The sequence below is a fragment of the Crocodylus porosus genome, unplaced genomic scaffold (genome assembly GCF_001723895.1).
Source record: "Crocodylus porosus isolate Cpor-Errol unplaced genomic scaffold, CroPor_comp1, whole genome shotgun sequence".
Classification (NCBI taxonomy): domain Eukaryota; kingdom Metazoa; phylum Chordata; order Crocodylia; family Crocodylidae; genus Crocodylus; species Crocodylus porosus.
The window spans coordinates 566700-586171 of NW_017728929.1; the positions used below are offsets into that span (position 1 = coordinate 566700).

At 41.9% G+C, this 19472-nt stretch overlaps 1 protein-coding gene across 1 annotated transcript in view; it reads right to left on the reverse strand.

The window, feature by feature from the left end:
* STAG1 (stromal antigen 1) overlaps nucleotides 1-19472 on the reverse strand; it is a 241072-nt gene that overhangs the window by 203330 nt on the left and 18270 nt on the right. The window contains exons 3-4 of the mRNA XM_019542857.1: nucleotides 19018-19182; nucleotides 4106-4202 (exon numbers count right to left, since the gene is read on the reverse strand). Of these exons, the coding sequence (XP_019398402.1) occupies nucleotides 4106-4202; nucleotides 19018-19182 (262 nt within the window). The remainder of the gene's footprint in view (nucleotides 1-4105; nucleotides 4203-19017; nucleotides 19183-19472) is intronic.

Consider the following 19472-nt stretch of genomic DNA (forward strand, 5'->3'; position numbering starts at 1 on the left):
CAAGAGTAAATTGGATGCTTATCTTGCTGGGATCCTATGACCCCAGCTGACTTCCTGCCCTTTGGGCAGGGGGCTGGACTCGATGATCTCTCAAGGTCCCTTCCAGCCCTGATGTCTATGAATTAGAAAAAAAAATTGAAGTTATAGGTAAATTAGTTGATAAAACATGGTTTCCAGCAAATTAAATAGAGGACAAATAGATGCTTGGAAAACTGGTTACTATTTATTCAATAATCAGACTCAAAATATTAATCCACAAAAAAAACTGAATGATACATTTTTACCATTATTTGAAAAGTTATCAGTTACCCACCATTTAAGAGATACAAATTGCTATTTGCAGAGGTTTTGATGCAAGTTAGCCAATCAACAATTAATATCATGAAGCAGTTAGTGAACCTTGGAATGATGGATTAACTTTACAACACGCCAGCTGAATTACTGAATGCACCAAGTCCATTAACAATAAATCAGTGGACCTTGTATGCCGTAGAGTTAATTTTTAAAACTTCAGCTGCGGGATAGATGCTAGAACTTTTACAAAACCCAATGTACAGAGGACTTAAACACAAAAAAATATTCTTGTGACAGAGTCCCATGGAAATATGGAAAGATTCTCAACATTCTTAAGAGCATATTTGGGCAGTTAGTGGAACAGGCTGATTTACATGATCACTTTTCAAAATTTAAAAATCAATTATATGGACAATGAAGTAATATTTACATATTCTCTGTAACAGCTGCCTTCAAGGAATTAAAAAAATTCTTACATTATTGTTTGTTCTTTCAGATGTGGTAAGGAATAAAGCTATTAGAAGACTGAGTCATTAATAACTACAACCATTAGACTAGGAGTGTTAAGCCCATCTGGTTCCACAGTGGTGGAGGTCCTGGACCAGCAGGGGGTGGGCATCATGTGCAACAAAGATCCCAGAATGGCCAGAGCAGGAACTGTGTGCAGCATGTCCCAGTCCCTGCACAAGGGCTGTTCCAGGAGCGTGTGGGTCATCTTGGACCCAGGGGCAGCAATGGGCCAGGATGGCATGGCTCTGCGGACCAAATCTGACTCATGGATCGTATTTGGACACCCCTACATTAGGCAAGACACATCAAACGTAGGGTCACCATAGGAAATCTCCCCACAAATTAGGTCCATAAATCTATGCGGCTCAAAGTAAACCATGAATGGGAAGAAATATTAAGATCCAGTGTGGAGGAAGAGCAGAAAAATCCTAAAATGTCATAATTCCAGTGCAAACTACAGATCTCTGCAAAACAGACTGCAGATACATAAAGCAACCAATTTGACTTCTTAAAGAGTTATTAAAAGATGAGAGGATACAATAATCTTTGCCAGACACAGGAACAAACCAGAATATTCAGATTTAGTTAAGTCTTGTAGGGGAAAGGAAAATGCAGTATGATCCAAGAAGGCTGTCATGCTCATGGTAGGAAGAAAGAGCACCAATCTCTGCCATCTGTAAAGAGGCTTAGAGAAAATGGCAGTATTGATGTACTGTTTCCAAAAAGCCTTCTTTACTGCTAATCTGGAGGCAGTTAAAGCCTGAGCAAGACTTTTACCTTGAGTTTACGAACTGCCAGTTCTGCTCTTCCACCCAAGATTTCTACTCCATCACATGCAGTATTAGGCATTAAATTAAGGGAAAAGGAGAAGAAAACACCTCTTCTCCTTTTAGAAAATACACGTTAATGGAAAAGAAGGTTGTCAGCTAAACATCCCCTTAGTGTTTTAACTGCTACTAGAGACCCTTTTTCTACCACAGTAATAAACTTCTAGATTGGAACCTAGGCGGAATCTGATATACTTCTTGAGTACCAGACAGAAAAGTACTTGAAAAAAATGAGAAGCAGCAGCCATCTTAAAAGTAAAATGGGGAGAAGCAAGGTTTCTATATGGAATAAATTATAAATTGACGTCAGGCACCTGCAGCACTGCAGTTATCAGGCAGTGATGACACAAAGCCTTTCCAGGAGGATGACTGTTCCAGCTCTATGTACAAGCAGTCCTCAGACTTACAACACAATTGGTTCCTGAAAATAGTGTCTTAAGTTGAAACATTGCAACTCAGAACTGATTTTAGCATAGGAAACAATGGTATAAATGGGGGATTTGTTCTTGAACCAAGGCCTGATACCCTGTTTTCACCAAAAATAACCCAGAATTTTGTACTCGGTCAATTATAGATAAGTAATATATCTACATTAATGTATTGATATTGTAAATAGCAATCATATTGATTTGGAAGGACTTCTTTGAGGTGACTTTGCTGGACTTTTTGAAGGGCTCTTGGTTGGATTCTTCTCAGGAGTCTTGGCTACAGGTTTTTCTGGAGCCTTGCCTGCTTTCTTAAAGAAAGTGTCCAAGGAAGTTCGGACAGATGTTCTTCAGGGAGACAGGTGACACAGCGACTTCTTCGCTGGCACGGCGTCACATCAGATCAATCGCTGTAAAGTCAAAACTAACTTCAGAAAGTTGAAACAGGATGTCAGTGTATAAACTTACTTTGTAAGTGCAAAACATAACGCGAAATGCTGTAAGTTGAGGACTGCCTGTACTGGTATTGCTTAGCCTGTATCACTCACTGGAGGAGCCCCGAGTCTCTTAAAAATCACTGCTTCCTCTGCCAGGGAATGTTAAGCAGGGAGCCAGAGGAGAAAGAGAGAGGGAATAAAGCAGCAAGAACAGTGGTGCTCCACTTTTTAGCCCCCTGGTCCGGATGAGTTACATAGCTGGTTCACAAGTCAGATCAAGGTCCATACAGCAGGAATGGGCCCCAGGGGCCTGGCATTAATCCCTCCCTACACTGCATGCCCACCTCCTCCCAACCCCCCACACCAAAATTGGGTCTTGACGTCCAGTGCTGCCTCTGATCCAGGACAAAGAGACTAGGTCTCCCCCATGGGTCTGGAAATTTGGCAGCAGGGGAGGGGTGCCACCTCTCCTCTACCACCAAATTTCCAGACCTGTGCTGAGTCACACAGGCTGGATAACTGTGCTGCAGCCCAGATCTGCCCCATGGGCTGGGGGGTTGAGCATCCCTGAGCAAGAAAATAGCATTTTTAAAGCAAGCTAACGCATTTGGAAAACATTTCAGTGAATCTTCAATCACAAGGCAGTGATTTGAACCTTAAACCATAACAACTACATTACAGAAAGCCTCAGCTACTGGAGTATCCTACTATATAGCCTGCAGCCAAAGTTCCCTCCTTCCAAGCTACCAAAAGATTTGCCAAGTCAAATTGCAAAGGGGAATGGAGATGTGGAAATCCTGGAGATCTCCAGAGTCCAATAAGAATAACACACTATTTCCTGATGCCAACTACTAATGGGTGAGTAAAGCAAACACAACTGTGCCTTTTTCTCCCTTGAAGAGAATCAGATGAAGAAAGCCATCTACAAAATGGTCACAAAAAATACAAACTGGCAGGTAAGACCCTAGACAAGTTCTTCTGCTTATAGGAGTGAAGACAGGGACATAGTGAGGCAGAAAATCCTGCCATCTTGAAAGAGGATTCAGGAAAGAAACAGGATTGGTATCCTATGACCAAATGCATCTTCTTTGCTGCTAATCTGAAGACAGCTAAAACTTAAAGACGACTTTCTTTTCTTCAGTTTTCAAAACTTCATTCCTAAAAGGAGGGGGGAAAAAAGAAAAAGTTAAAGTAAAGCTGAACTGACTACTTCTGGTCAAAAGAGGGAAAGAGAGATGGGGGGAGGGAGGGGAAGAGAGGGTTGGAAGGAAAAAGAAACAATAAATTGGTAATATAGAAATATATACCTACCTTAACTGATAACTCTTTTGTATCTTCTTTTTCAGATGTGTGGAGCCATAACAATCTCTGTGAGGATTTGTACTCATTAAAAGGGGACAGGAAAGAGAAAAGGGCAGGCTCTTGACATATATGTTTTAACTGGAAGTATTCCAAAAAGTGCACAAAAATACTACAGCTTTTGTATGAACCATTCATATGTGGAAAATGTTAACTTGATATCTCCCAAATGTGTAGCAGCATTTGTACTAAAATATGTTATAAAATAAACCTAAGTGGGAATCATATATCACTTGTTTCCAAAGTTCTGTACCTCGACATCCTGAACACTGGATAAAGAAGTTGATTAAATCCAGAAGTGCTATGTCCCTGTCTTGTTTATATGATTCAATCCAGTCGTCCACCACAGACTGTCAAGAAAAAAGAAATACTTATCAGATATTTTGAAGTATTTTATGGAAGGTAAATGACTTTCTGAATGTAATTTATTAGCTGAGAATTTATTTCCCACAATTATGTGTATAAATTCAGAATTTCCTCGCCTTGTAGAGACAGAATAAATATTGTGAGCAACCACTACACCTTGTTTCTAGTATTAGAATTAGAAAAATATTTAGTTATGCAAGAGCAAACAGTCTTCAACTAGACTATTCACAGTGCTTAAAAGTATGTCTTGGCCAGATTTAAACCTTGTTTTACTACATCAAGTATCAGCCCAACTTTTAATGATCAGCATAACAACAGACTAGTGATAACATGTTCTTTACTACTTATTTACATTTCTCTGTATGCTTCTGTACAGTTCTGTGTCCCTGTTTACACCAGGTATCTTATAACATTATCTGTACACAGTATGCCTAGTTGGTTATTTAGCTTCTAAAGAAAAAAAAAGTGTCTGTTGCAACACTAGATAGTCAGGAGGGCCTGAGGGAAAGAGCATCTTCTGACACATGGTAAAGGTACCAATCATTTTTCTTGCTGGCTTACTGTTTCATTAAAGAAGCGTGTTTTTTTATCCTGTATTTATTGTCCTAAATCAGTGTTTCCCAAACTTTTTAAAACCTGACCACCAACTGTGCTTTGAAGTTAATTGTGTTTTCCCGCTGTAGTTCAAACACCACCCATCTTAATTTATACAACTGCGATGCCCCTGTTGCAAGTTTTGTGCATTGCTGGAGTGTATCTTTCTAACAATGCCTTCTTTTCTTTCTTGCATACTTTGATGAATAGTGAAACATTTTACAACGTAGACATCTCGAGTATCATCACTGATGTCTGAGTTATCACTCACTGAAATGAATGTGGCAGTTCATTCCTCAAAGCTCCTGTTTCTGGCTCTCTGCAAGCTCAAGTAAACATCTTACACACGCTATATTTTTGACAATTTCTTTGCAACTAAAAATTAAGACTATTTTTTAAAATGAAAGCTGAATTTCTAATGAATAATTTAGAAATTTTTACATTTCTTCCAAATAAGTCATTTTTTGTCCTCCCTAGTGGGAGGTTTCATCCATTTTCCAATGCAGCCGGAGAGATAATATTCAGAGATATCTCACTTCTGCTGGAGTTAAAAAGTAGTTTCAAGCGCTGAAAATGGTAGATGTCTAATGCATGTCTTTATGATCAGATCATTAATTTTGTGTGAGGAATGCAAAGCCAGAAAACCACACTAGAGGGTGTGCTATCAGTGCAGGGACACGAGGCATGAAGGTAGGGCTAAATAGACACAGAGAAAAGCATTCATCTGACATATTCTAGCAATGATCCAATTTCCAATTTTATTTTTTGTCTACTGTACCATGAAGCACTCTCCAGATACATGTTCCACATCTTACATTCAGATCTGCAGGAAATCTGAATTGGTTAAGGTTATTAAGAGTTAGAGGCAGATTTTCTGACATTTAAATGCCACATTATCTCTTTTATTCATCAGACCTGCGGAAAAAACCCTGCTTTCCTTTCACAGAAACAATGCTTAGCTATCACCTTTTCAACTGCCTCTCTAAAAAGCTTGCCACCCAAGAAATAAAGCAAAGCTACTATGTGGTAACTCTGTGTTGGAAGAAGTCTTGGTGAAAACTTTGTATTCTTCCCTGGAAAGAGTTGTGAGAAAAACCCATGGAAGGAAGTTCTACACAAATGCTGAAGTCTTGAAATGACTCTCTAAAGAAATCACTATCTTCTGGTTTTGCATTCAACATTTATTCAACAAATAATCTGAAGAAGTCAGTGTCCTCGGCAAAAATGGAGATCCCCAGTCTTGGATCACTGGAATATAGTATCACTCAGCCATAATGCCCAAATACTTAATTAGTGTTGAATTACACTAAATAATTTGCAGATGAATGAAGACAGGAAAGACTGCTGTCAAGACTTACTTCCTCTATCTTACAAACACACAGGCAAAGGACAAAAACATGAAAGAATTTTAGCATGTGTTTGATAGGTTCGTGGGTTTTGCTTTGATTTACTACAGATTTGATTAGTGATTCCTTACGGAAAGAATTAAGATTTAAGCTATTCTAGGAGACTGCTGTTTGCCGGGGTGACTTCAAAGGCAGAAGGTGTAGTAGTGATTCTGACATCCTTTCCCCTCTGCTTATTGGTAGCCAGTTCCAAAATCCCACCTTACACTTCACACAAATTCATTTCAATTTCTTTCTTCCTTCCCTCCTACTTTAACACCTCCATTCCCCCACTGCATCATGTGCCCACCCTCAGCTCTGTGTGGTGCAACACCACACCCTCTGAGATGGGCACAGAAAGCAGAAGCTGGAGGAGAAATGGGGAGCTGGGAGACCCTGGGAATCAACAGGGGGTGACTGGGGGAAAGAGGATGACAGCAGGAGCCCCATGTAGGGGCCTGCATCTGGGGCAGTTCCCAGCCAGCTCTGGGCTGCGCAGGGAAATCCTTATGCAGCTCATAGCTGGCTGGGACCTGCCCCAGAAGCAGGATAGTTCCTGGGCAGCCCGGGCTGGGCAGGGAAGCAGAGAGCTCCCAAGTCCCAGCACTGCTTGGCTCCCAGCTCCCAGGGGAAGCCAGGAACTGAGTAGCACCAGGACCAGGGGAGTTCCTCATCCCCTCTGGCCCGTTAAGTGTTGGGGGCTGACCAGGAGAAAATTTGCTAAATCTACACATGCGCTACTGCACAGTATCTTCTGAGCAGTTAGTTTACTGTTATATGTTCACTAGATTAATTTACTGCACAGTAAATGTGCACACATGTAGACAGTGATGCTTTACTGCACAGTAGATTAGTCTATCTTGCAGTAAACCATCTCATGTACACACCTGCAGTGAACAAGAACTACGGATTTCCCTCACTTATGCGGGTTATGTATATGCAAATTCATTCTTATGCAATGACCTTTTTACACCAAATATTCGTTATAGGCGAGGTAAATTCACTCTTATGTGATCAGTGTGATGGAAGCCTGCAGTTAGCTGATTTGTGCAGTACATTGTGGGAATGATGCACTCCAAAATATAGTCTCCCATGTGGATCTGTGCTCCTCGCTCATCGTCTGCGACACGTGTTTCTGTAGTTGCCATCTCCATTATGGTAACATTCACCACCACCCTGTGCTTGTGTTGTTGGTGAGTACCAAAATTGTCTTGTAAAAGTGATAGAAATGGATCTGGGGGTCAGTACAGTTGAAGTCTTGGAACATATCCCTATTTGTTACATTGTAAAGTGGGTTCCCTTTATACAAATTTGAATTATGCGCTGTTTTCCAGGAATGCATGTACAGCACAAAGCGAGGGAAACTTGTACTTCTTTGTCAGCACTCACAGCTAGTAGAATAAGTAAAGAAGCAACTAAAATCTTTGATGTGTCAGAAAAATATTTTGTGCTCAAAAAGTATTATAAAAAGAGATATACCTTCAAATTTTATGACCAAAACTAAAGCCAGAGAACAGTACGCCATGTCATTCAAACTGGGCCCACTTGTAGGCAAACTTGTAGATGACAGTTTTAGTCAATAAAAGATGATGAAACCAGAGCAGGTATGTTGTAACAAACAGAGCTGGACCTTAATCGTGCTTTTAATATATGCTACAGCAGTGGATATATATAAAAAAAAAAAACAGCCACAAAAACTTCCGCTATTTCTGTAATGCTGTCTGATATGCCTAAACCAAGAAACCAAACATTTACCTGAAAAAGAGACAATAATACATGTCCTGTGGGACAAATCATGGAAAAAGGCAAAAATGTAGTGTCTGTTGCCACATGGACTTGCTTTCCAGAAAAAGAATTATTTTACGAAAATATGCAGAAGGGGAAGAATGAATTCTATAAAATGCATCAAGTGAAAAATGACAAAGGCAGCTTCTTAAACTAGCCTGTTAAAATCACTAGTGAACTAGAGTATAATAAAAACAAGAAACAGTTTTGCACATGTAAAACATAAAGCAAATGCAGGGGCACAGATGAAACAATGACATGAGATTTTAGGATTATTTCAACACTTACAAGATAAAACCTCCAACTTGTAGGAAAGCAGCAACTCTAGACTAAAATTTGCCATTGATACATTAAAGTAACCATGGGATAAGGTGACAGTGACATGTCCATGCAAGGACAAACTTCACAAGCTGCATTTTGAAATAACTGAAATGCCACAAGTGCTCCAGCTTTTAGCAGAATTAAATGAAAAAAAAAAAAAGAGATGTTTCTGAAAGTGATACCCAAGGTATTAAAATAGAAAGCATTACAAAACAGTTCTATCCATGCATCTCCAACAAGGGAACAAAAATACATAGTCAAGATAGAAATACTTAAAAAATAGCAAATGCCAGCCTGGAGAATACTGTATGGAAACAAGAGAGCCTGTCACAACAAGAACTGTGTGATAGGAGTTCCTCTAAAGAAGGAACTTAAAAAACAGACAGACAATCTTATAGATATAGGGATTTTTTTAAAATTACACAACAGCGAAACTGGGCCAGCAGTATGGTAGCAACTAAAAACAGGTAAACTCGGTTCATATATTGATTCCTTACTTTTCAAAGGTGTGAAATGTTACCTTTTTTTTTAAAAAACAACCACTGAAGAGAGCCAGTACACACTATAAAAGTGAAGGCCTTTCCATTTCAAATGCTGCAGCTAGTTTCTGGCAGGTGAAACTCAAAAAAACCCTTCTCTCACTAGTTCTTAAACTTATTTTGGTTATGAATACTGTCTGATAGTTCATCAGAAAAGTATTAGAGATACAAAATTTAGAAGCTGGGGGAATCTGCCATAATTGCAAATGTTGTCTTGGACCCCAGGTGAACATTAATATAATCTCACAGTTGGGATTAGAGAAATTGTATTCCCAGCTCCCAAAACTGTGCATCCTGCAATGCCAGGACTTCTCTGATCCCTGCTGTGCAACTAATAGTGAGGGGTGCCCAGCACAGAGTCCTGGTCACTCATGCCTGGCTCCCTGCCTGCCAGCAAGCTGAAAGACAACATGGACAGCTGAACACAGGGGACTGGCATAAATAGGGCAGAGGGGCACGTTAGAGCAGTAGGTCTCAACCTTTTTAGAGTCAAGGCACCCCTCCATAACTTCTCCAGAGTTTAGCAGTACCCCATTTCAAAAACTAAATTTTACTCACTTTCTGATAAAGGAAAAATGATAGAGCTATTTTTCTGGTGCAAAGAACTCACAAAGACTACAACAGGTCATTGTGTTTTTGGCACTCCAGGTTCTTATTTGAAATCTCTTGGTTTATCTCGTGATTCACGTAGGTGTTTGCAGACCTAACAGTGCTTATACTGCACAACACCCTTAAAAGGATCTCAGCACCCCAAGGCCCTACAGCACCATGGCTGAGAATCACTGCCTTGAAGACTAATTGGTTCAGAGAGGCATAAGGTTTTGGAAGTATCAGCATATTTTACCAGAGGCTATGAACAAAGAAGGCTCTTGCCTATGAAAGGTCATGCTTCTGTGAACCAGTCAGTCTCCAAGGTGCCACCCTGCTCTACTTCTGTCTATAGGTAAAGCAGTAGTAGAGTCTTAAATGGAACAAAAGGCAAAACAAGATTCAGTATCAAAATCTACAGATAATATATTCGCACCAGAAATAAGGCACCCTTTGCAAAACAGTGAAGCCAGTGGCACAATTTATATTAGGTATATGGTGGAGTCTCCAGCGCTAAACTTTAAAACCACAATTGAGTGTCTCTCTCAAAACACACATCCTGTAGTTCAGCTAAAAGTTATGGGCTTGATACACGAATGGGTGAAATTCGATGAGCTGTTTATTTCAAGAAGTCACAGAGTATTATATCACAACTAGCAAACTGATTGGGGGCAGGGGCAGAGGTCTGCATCTGGCCCCCTCCCCGGGCCAGGGCTGCAGCCACGCCCTGACTCTCCCCTGCTGCTTTGGGCCAGGGCCGTTCCCCCCTCCCTACACCGCTTTGGGCCGAGGCAGAGGCTGCTCCCCCTTCTTGCCCCCCAGCTCTGACCTAGTCCCCACTGCTATGGCAGCGCTCTGCCGTGTGGGGCAGCATGAGGCCAGTGCTGCGCAGCCAGCACCCCATGCCCCCACCGCCTCCAAGGAGCAGGGGTCCCCTTTGTCATGGCGGCGCTCTGGTTCCAGTTGTCCCCCTTCGTCTCAACCCCCCACCTCAGCCCCCACTGTCATGGCAGCACTCTACCACGTGTCTCTACTTGTTCAGAGTACTTGGATTGGCTTCCGAGGCAACCAATCAGACTGCAAATACAGCATTATGGACAGACACAGTAAGGCTTTTATAATATTAGAATGGTTACTTTTTGCCTTAATTCTATGAAAACAAAATATTTTAAAAAATCTTAGAAACTACACACTTGATCCGAGTCAAAAGGCCGAGAAGCAATACAACTGTGCAAAATACATAGAGTTGTACCACTTACAAAATATGCAAAATAGAGGTCCTTGTGAGATGGTACAAAATATGCAAAACATAGGAAAAGATACTCATAAAGACTTATCTGAAAGTTCTTCAATCCTCCTCATAGATCAGTTAATGTCTTAAAAGATGACTAAAAAGGGCCCTGGAATTCCCAACGCTACCTATTAGCAAATTCCTACCCTTCCACCCCAACAAACAGCTCCAAAAAACTGGAATCAGTTATCAGAAGTGTGTATATGAAAGTCACCACACAGAAAAACAAAACAACCCATTCTTATTCTTGTACACTGGATAGACAAAGAAGGGATAGTACCAAATAATATTATTGATAAACAATGTAACCCCCCCCAAATATGCATATTGTGAAATGCTGACTATATACTGAAGACATATTGGTGCAGAAACACATCTAAAGAAACCCCAAATGCCCTGAATTTGTCATATGCAAATAGTGAGACCAAAGACTGTATAAGACTACACACCATCTTTAATTAATTCCTAGCAAATCAACAAAGGGTATTGTCTATAATGCACAAAACATCATAGAAGCCACCAAACTTGGAGTTACCATGTTTTCTCACATACTACACCACAAAATATACCATATTTACCCAAATCCAAGCTGACTCTGAATTTAAGACAGACCCTCCCCATAATTAGATTCTATATATGGAAAATTATAAAGTTGTTATTATTTTCCATATCTATATGGATCATCTTAAATGCATCCTTCCCACAGACAAGCAGTGGCAGGGGGCAGTCTAACTGCTTGACCCTTGCTCCTTGATGCCCCATGCCTTGTCCCCCACACCACTTAACCCTCCCTCCCCATGCCTGTACCCTGGTGCCTGTCTCCCCATGATGCCTACACCTCCTAGCACCTGCTCCGCCTCTTGATCCCCCTTGCTGCCCACAACCCTCACAGTCTGTGCTCCTCTGCCTGCCCCCCACGCCCAAAGTACAGCTCTGTACGGAGTATGGAGCACATGCTTGCTCTGACTCCAGCTTGGCCATGCAGCAGATTCTGTGGCCACAGCAACTCCAGTATAGGCTCCAGAGCTGCTGCCTCCATCATCACTGTTGCATGGCTAGGCTGGGGCCAAAGCCAGAGGAGTAAGCAACAGAATTGGAACCATGGCAGCCATCTGCACCACCCACTTTGCTGCCTTGTACTTGAAACCAAGACAAGGGACTCTCCCCCACCCCCACCAAAATTATCATGCAGTACGAATAAGTACCAGAGGCATGAAGACTGCTCACCAGGAGCTGGGGTTGCACACCAGAACTGGAAGGTTGGGGTGGGGAGGAGAAGGAGCAGAGGTTGGGAGCCATATGCCACTGCAAGACCAATCCTGCACCCTGGTGCTGGGGCCACACAGCACAGTGAGGTACCATCAAGCATACCAGCACCGAGGAGTGATCTGGTATGCTGGAGCCAGGATAGATTTGATTTAAATCAAATCGATTTAAGTCACTGGTCAGGAGGCCTTGATTTAACCACTGTTTTTAACCAAAAGTACGTTCTTGTTGTTTAATATAAACTTCATTAAAATACTGCCAAACAGGGTCCCTCTTACAGCCTGGTAAGCCTGCTGCCACAATAGCTTTTCCCTTCTACTATACCATTCCCTAACTAGATCTCAAATCAATGGAGAGGCTATGCTCAGAAACTTATCCTTCAAGACTTCTAGAAGAGTCTGCTCAAAATGTTTCTCTTTTGATTCTACTGCCCCTCCCTCCTTGCATATATCTGCAGACTCCTCCTCCTTGTCCAGATCTACTCCACTACTCCACTCCCAACAGTCCTCTATTCATTTAATTTCTTGAAACTTGCACTTTTAAAGAGAGGTGAGGGCTTGACTCTGTGTAGACATAATTTGCAAAGAGACAAGAGGGCTGATGGGTAGATAATCAGGTTTGTTATCTCTTATCTCTGTATACTGCTGCTAACAAGGATATTATCTCTGAAGACAAATCCACAGTTTGAGAACTGAAACTAAGGAACACAGAGATGCTTAATACCATCTTCTAAACTGAGCACTGAATTTCACTGGGGAGAGTGGTTTACTTTAATCTTTACTAATCTATACAGGAGCCTCTGGGAACCCCATAAGATTGGGCCCCTAATACAGACCATGGTCTGTTGTGACCTATTTATAAAACTTTTCTACAATGGTCTTATGAATATATTGTCTCAAATAGTATAATTAGAATTTATAATTCCTATTCCATGATAGTATCTTTGAGCTCTAATATGTCTTAACTTAAAATTATCTTTACATAGGTTTATTTTTTTAAGAAAACATCTTAAAAAATAAAAAATATGATTAAAATAAAAAAAATTGATTTAAATAAAAAAACATATTTTTTAAATTGTTGGTTTTTATCCACCCTGACTACCTTGTGGCAGAGCCCAATCTGGCACTGGAAGTTTGGGGGAAGGAGATAGGGAGGGTGCAGTGGCAAAAGTAACTGCTGTGGCTCCCAGAGCCACATTAATGAACAGTGCCACAGGTCTGGACATATGAGGAACCCTTTTTGTCACATATAAACATACACCCAATTTTTCCCCACAGGCTTTTCAGGAAAAGGTGAAGGTTATATGTGAGAAAATATGTGATCTCTCTACATACCATATCTCTTGTGCTGCTTGATTATTATTTGATTTACTTGGAAGAAAACTTCCTTACACACAACAGGAGCAGAGGCTGCCACAAATAAATATAGCAAAGGTGGAATTACAGAGACTGCTGCTGCAGATAATGGATCTCTGCAGGAAGTTTTCAGTTTGCAGCATCAACAGAATGTGAACATAGCTAGGATGACCATATCATTTTTAAGGAAATCCGGGACACTGCCCCACCAAGTCAATGGGTTGCTGCAGACAGGGGCACAGAGCATAGTCCGGCAGGTAGGCAGAATGGCATAGCGCACTAGGCAGGTAGGCAGCACTGCTGCTGCGGTGTGGGAGGAAGGTGGATGGCATAGAGCAGGCACCATGCCACCTGAACGCTCCTGGCCCACCTTCCCTGAGCACCAGCTGGAGACAAGAGGTGGGCTAGGCAGGCACCACTCCAGTTTATCCACCTTGCTCCTGCACAGCAGCAGTGGTGTCTGCCTGCCCATCTGCCTGGCACACCATGCCACTATGCCTCCCCGCTGGACTGTGCCCCGCACCCCTACAATTCCAAGACTTTTCTTCTAATTTTCACTGGCCTACAGAATCCAGGACTGTCCTGACCAAACCAGGACGTGTGCTTACTTTAAACACAGTAGATAGTTTCAGCATCACAATCAGTCTAAGACCTGCTCGAAACCCAGAAGTCTGGATAAAGTAGCCATATTTGTTAGGAGCACAAAAACATTATGCCACAGGCATACTAGTAGGGGTGCACCAGTAGAGATTTTTGGGGCTGCTACCAACCCAATTTCTGATACAGCTGCCTTCAGCTGGTAAATCTGGTGTGGTGGAAAGGGAGGGGAGAGAGAAAAGGTGTGGGGGGAGCAGATCAATGCCCCCCATGGTAAGGAAGGGGGCAAGCACTGCCCAGGTGGGGCGGGGTGGGCTGGAGCCACAGTTCCTGGGGAGGAGGTGGCTTCTGCCACTGCTTGCAACCCAGTAGGGCAGGGTAGCGGGGAGGTTGTGTGCCCCCCAGATCTGCATGGGGTGGGGTGGGGTGGGGCAGGCTGCAGCTGGGGCTGCTCTCGTCAGCGGGGGCTGGGCTCAGAGTGGGCACCAGCAGTACTGGGAGAATGCTGAATCCACCACAAATTTCGCTGCAGCTCTGCTCCCAGTCCTGCCTCCACCAGCTGCTCCAGTGCAGCCCTGGCTCAACATCCTGCCTCCACCCACATGCCAAGAAGGTCTAGAGCCGCGGCTGGCAGCGAAATTTGGAGTGCAGCATCCTCCCAGCACCACTGGTGTGCGTTCCAAGCCCAGCACCTGCCGAGAAGAGCCCCACGCAACCCCAGCTGCAGCCCACCCCACCCCACGCAGATCTGGGGGGCGCACACCCCCCCCCATCCCCCATGCCATCCTGGGTTTCAAGCAGAAGCAGGAGCCGCTTCCCCCACCCCTCATGAACCAAAGCTCCACCACCCACTGAGGCAGTGCCTGCCCCTGTCCCCTTCCTCACCGTGGGGGGTGATGATCTCCCCTCTGCCCACCACACCAGACTTACCAGCTGGATACAGCTCTCCACACTGCGGCTGTGCTCCTCACTGCCCGAGTACTGTGCTGCAGCTGCACGCAGCGTGGGCATTTATCAGCCAAATTATGAGCCCCATTGGGCCAACATGCAATACAGCCAGATTTCTTTATGCCGGTACTGATCCAATATTGGACTGATACATCAGTGTACCTCTACATATTAGCATAACCAAGAGCCAAAGACAGCCTTGCTGGACTAAAGAAATTACTAGCACAGTGTATGAGCATCACTGCGTATCACACTACCAACAAACTGTTGCATATGGCAATGAAGCTTTTGAAGCTAACAGCAGTGTAAAAGGTGACTAAACAAATTGAACACTGCCAGCAAGCCAAATACTAGCCTGATACAGCCTCCAAAGCATTCTTTGAAATCATAACAGGAAAGCCAATATGAGCAAAACTGGTGCCTAGTTACAGTGATAAGATATGGAGGGTAAGAAAATGTATGCAAAGAAAAACACAAAGATCATACATAGTAGAAACACAAACACTATTGTAACTGGTGTTTCCTTAAAACCAAGGCACAATTATCCTGAAGAGAAGACTTAAATGAATCCTGTCACAGATTCAAATACAGTAGAAACTTGACATGAGTGTGAAATGAAGTTATTAGAGATACTCATGAGCTGGCAAAAGGCAAAAAAAAAAAAATCTAGCAGCAGAGAAATCTCCTAAGGGCAAACAGCAGGAGGAAGAAGCTTTGAAAATAAAACCACATGAAGCAGAAGAGTAGTAAAGTTACTTAGTAATCTCAAAGCCTACATTAAATGAAATTATTGCATTTCTATTACAGAATGTAAAATTACAGCATGCCCTGGGGAAAGAAACACATTGTGTATATATGTAGACAGTTAACAGAATCTACTGACAATTAAGAATATAAAGCATTGTCTGAAAGTCAGTAAGGTCAGTCAAGTTGCTCACATTGTACACTGAAGAGCTCCACAAATAAGTCAGTAATAAGAGGTCTATGTCTTGCTGATGATCACGTCACTATCCCTACAATTTCACTGGAAGACGGATGGAAAGAATGCAAGGTCTGCCCAGGCCTAACCCTGGTTTTCGAAACATTATTGCAGGCATCTTCTCTTTGTTTGCACTTGTAACTTGAACTGCTTAACACTTGAGGAGCGTTAACGTCATTTCAACTGCATCTATGTTGAAACCCAAAAATCAGTAATGGTTCTTTTCTATTTGACAGAGGTAAAATTTTCAAAAATTAGCAAGTAATTAAAGGCGTTGGCACAAGAACAAGCTACGATGTGGTAAAACAAAGAGCATGACTTATAGCATGTCAGCCACTACATAGTAGAATGTGCAAACATGTACCCTGTGTTACACGAGAACTCACCTATACTAGTTTACCTGCCTCTCATGAAGAGGTGAGGTAGGGCAAGTTATCTTCCCACTTGCCACCACATAAGAACATGCACATGCAGCTTCCATGAAGTTGCTGACATGTCATAAAATCCAACTTCATTTACCTCAGTGCAAGTTATTTGTCTACCCCTGCCAGAAGGCACTTTAGGCTCCTAAGACACTTAGGCACTGTTGTATTTTGGACCTCAGAGTGAACTTGCTTACTAGTAAGCCATCACTGTGCCAAAAAGCTTAGCCATCTTCCTGAATAAATTCAAACTCCATCAATAAATATGCTGCTTCTCCTAGTTCAGCTCATTCTGACTTTAACCTCAGAAGTTCTTAATGCAAACACACACATTTCCCTTAAGAACTGCTCCAAGAATAGGATCCTAAGTATATGCACCCCAACTCTGTGTTTTTACCTTGTGAAAAGTGTTTTATTAAGACAAGAAGAAATGTGACTACATCCTAACCAACTCAGTTCTTCTCACAGACGTTCATAAAAAATTATCAAACACCTCCAGCAATGAAGCAGCCACCTACACCTTTCCTTTGGCTTCTATTTATACCAACAGCTCTCAGATAAATATCCAATGCACGGCATATAGTGTCTTCTGTTGCATAAAAAAACCCCACACCTCCAAAAATCATCTTGGAAACCTGCCAAAACAACTCCGAAAATGTGTTGCAAGGGAACAAAGTTGGTGGACCTGAAGCAGTAAAATAAAATGAAGAAAAGGCACCTAGAAGCTTTCAATCGTTCTGTTATAAAAATATTTGCTCTGTGTTCACCTATTAGATAACAAGGGTCTCTCTCACGACCCCAATTTCACAGAACATAAGACATACTTTCAAATTCTCATTTTCCCATATTGACTTCTACATTATTAATACACAACTCAGATTTTTCATGGACTTATGGAGGTTTAAGGGAGGCTTAAGCTGGATATTAGGAAAAATTCGCTCATTAGGAGGGTGGTAAAGCACTGGAACAGGTTACTTAGAGAGATGGTGGAATCTCCATCCTTGGAGGTTTTCAAGACCTGGCTAAACAAAGCCTTAGCTGGGATGATCTAGTTGGGGCTGATCTTGCTCTGAGCAGGGGCTCAGACTAGATGTGACCTCCTGAGGTCCCCTTCCAACCCTTGTTGTTTTATGATTTGTGGTGAAATTTCAAAAATGGTTTAGGCCGTTGGGAAACTAAGTCCCCTTGAAAAAAATCAGTGAAATGTAGGTCCTTATCCGCATTATGTGACTTGCAAATGAGACTTGCATATCTTTACCATGTCCTGAGTGAGACAGGAAATGGCACCATGAAATTAACTCAGCCTACTTGCACCTGCTTCATGTGTACCTTCGCTCACAACATTGTGGAGCAGTGAGCTAAACAAAGCTGGACGTGAACAGGTCGGCACCACGCTCAAGCTTTCTGCAGTCAGAGCCTCAGGAAGGTTCAAGAGGATATACTTGCGACTGTACCAGGTCATCTACTCCATAAATTTGAAAGTCTAAGCACACATGGAGCAGGCAAGGCTTATTTCTCAACAGCATGCTTGGGCTTGTCCACGGAAAGGTACAGGACAATGCAGACATACCCTCAGACATCTAGGTGCTTTTTACAATTTAGCACCATGTCATGCCTGAGAGTTCAGTTTGATCTCATAAATCACTTAAGCCGTGTCACACTACTTCACTTAGTGCCAGGCAACAGCACCCCGTAACAGGCTGCACTGCTACACACAGGCTACTTTCTGAACCAAAAGAAGTGTAGCTACATTTACACAGCGCTGCCCTTCAGCTAATTATCACAACGGGTGGCTATATTTATTGGAAGGCAAGGTTCTTTGAGTAGATGTGATATTTTTTATTAGACCAACTAAGTAGTTGGAAAAAAGTTCTTAGTAAGCTTTCAGGCAAAGTCACCCTTCTTCAGGCATAGGGAGTCTCTGCTGCTCTGAGACTCCAAGAAATGACAGACTCCCTATGCCTGAAGAAGGGTGACTGTGCCTGAAAGCTTACTAAGAACTTTTTTCCAACTACTTAGTTGGCCTAATAAAAAAATAATCACATCTACTCAAAGAACCTTGCCTGCCTATGTCCTTAGACCAACACAGCTACAACCAAAAACCCAGCTATATTTACTAGCACATACCACTGAATAACTTCAGATATACTTTCTGGTTGGAAAGGTAACCCATGTAGATCACCATGATTTGCTGCATGACACCACTGTTTGGCACTAAATTTACCATGTAAATACGATCAAGCACTTTTGACAACTTCACTTGCTGGGTAAACATCTCAAATCTTTTCTCCTTTGCAAATGTTAATTCTGGATATGCTTTATGTACAGCAGCTGCATTTGTTAGTAGATCCCCTTCTTTTAAAACTCATTTTCAAGCTATAAACAAATAACTGACAAAATAGTAAAGAAATTAATTGGAATAGAAAGCTACTTCTCAGTCTACAGTTCTTCCAGAAGTACTTTGAAACATTCAGCTTTAATCATATCTTATACTGAACTCCTTATTTCAATGTACAATACATACAAGCAGAGGGGGAAGGGGGAATACCAGCAACTCATTTTTGATAAGCTGTATCAGATGATGTAATCCTAATTACAACACTGTGATTTAACTTTCATAGATTCATAGACACAATGAGAATAAATAAGAAACATATTTATTGTAGTGTGGAAATATTCAGTAATTAAGTGGTAACAACAACAAACGCACAGTATGCAAATTACTTTACCTGCATGGCGCTTTTCCCAAGCTTAACCACCTCAAACAAAGTGACAGGGTCTCCTTCTCCATTCTGTTGAGGGTGACCATTAGCTCTTCCACGACCTGCTGTTCTAGTGCCAGGTTCAGAACGGCTCTTATCTCCTGGAGTTTTTCGAGGTTTTTTATTGGCAGACTGGGCAGAAAGAACATCAGAATGAAAATCTGGTGCAATTACAATATGAATGAGTGAAAGTATCTTGTAAACTATATATATATACACATACACACACACACGTATCAGCATTAGATTTATACACACACACACACACACACACACACACACACACTGCATCACAGATGTATTTATATGAGTCTTATACTGCGAGAAAACATCAGAATGAAAATCTGGTGCAATTACAATATGAATGAGTGAAAGTATCTTGTAAACTATATATATATACACATACACACACACACGTATCA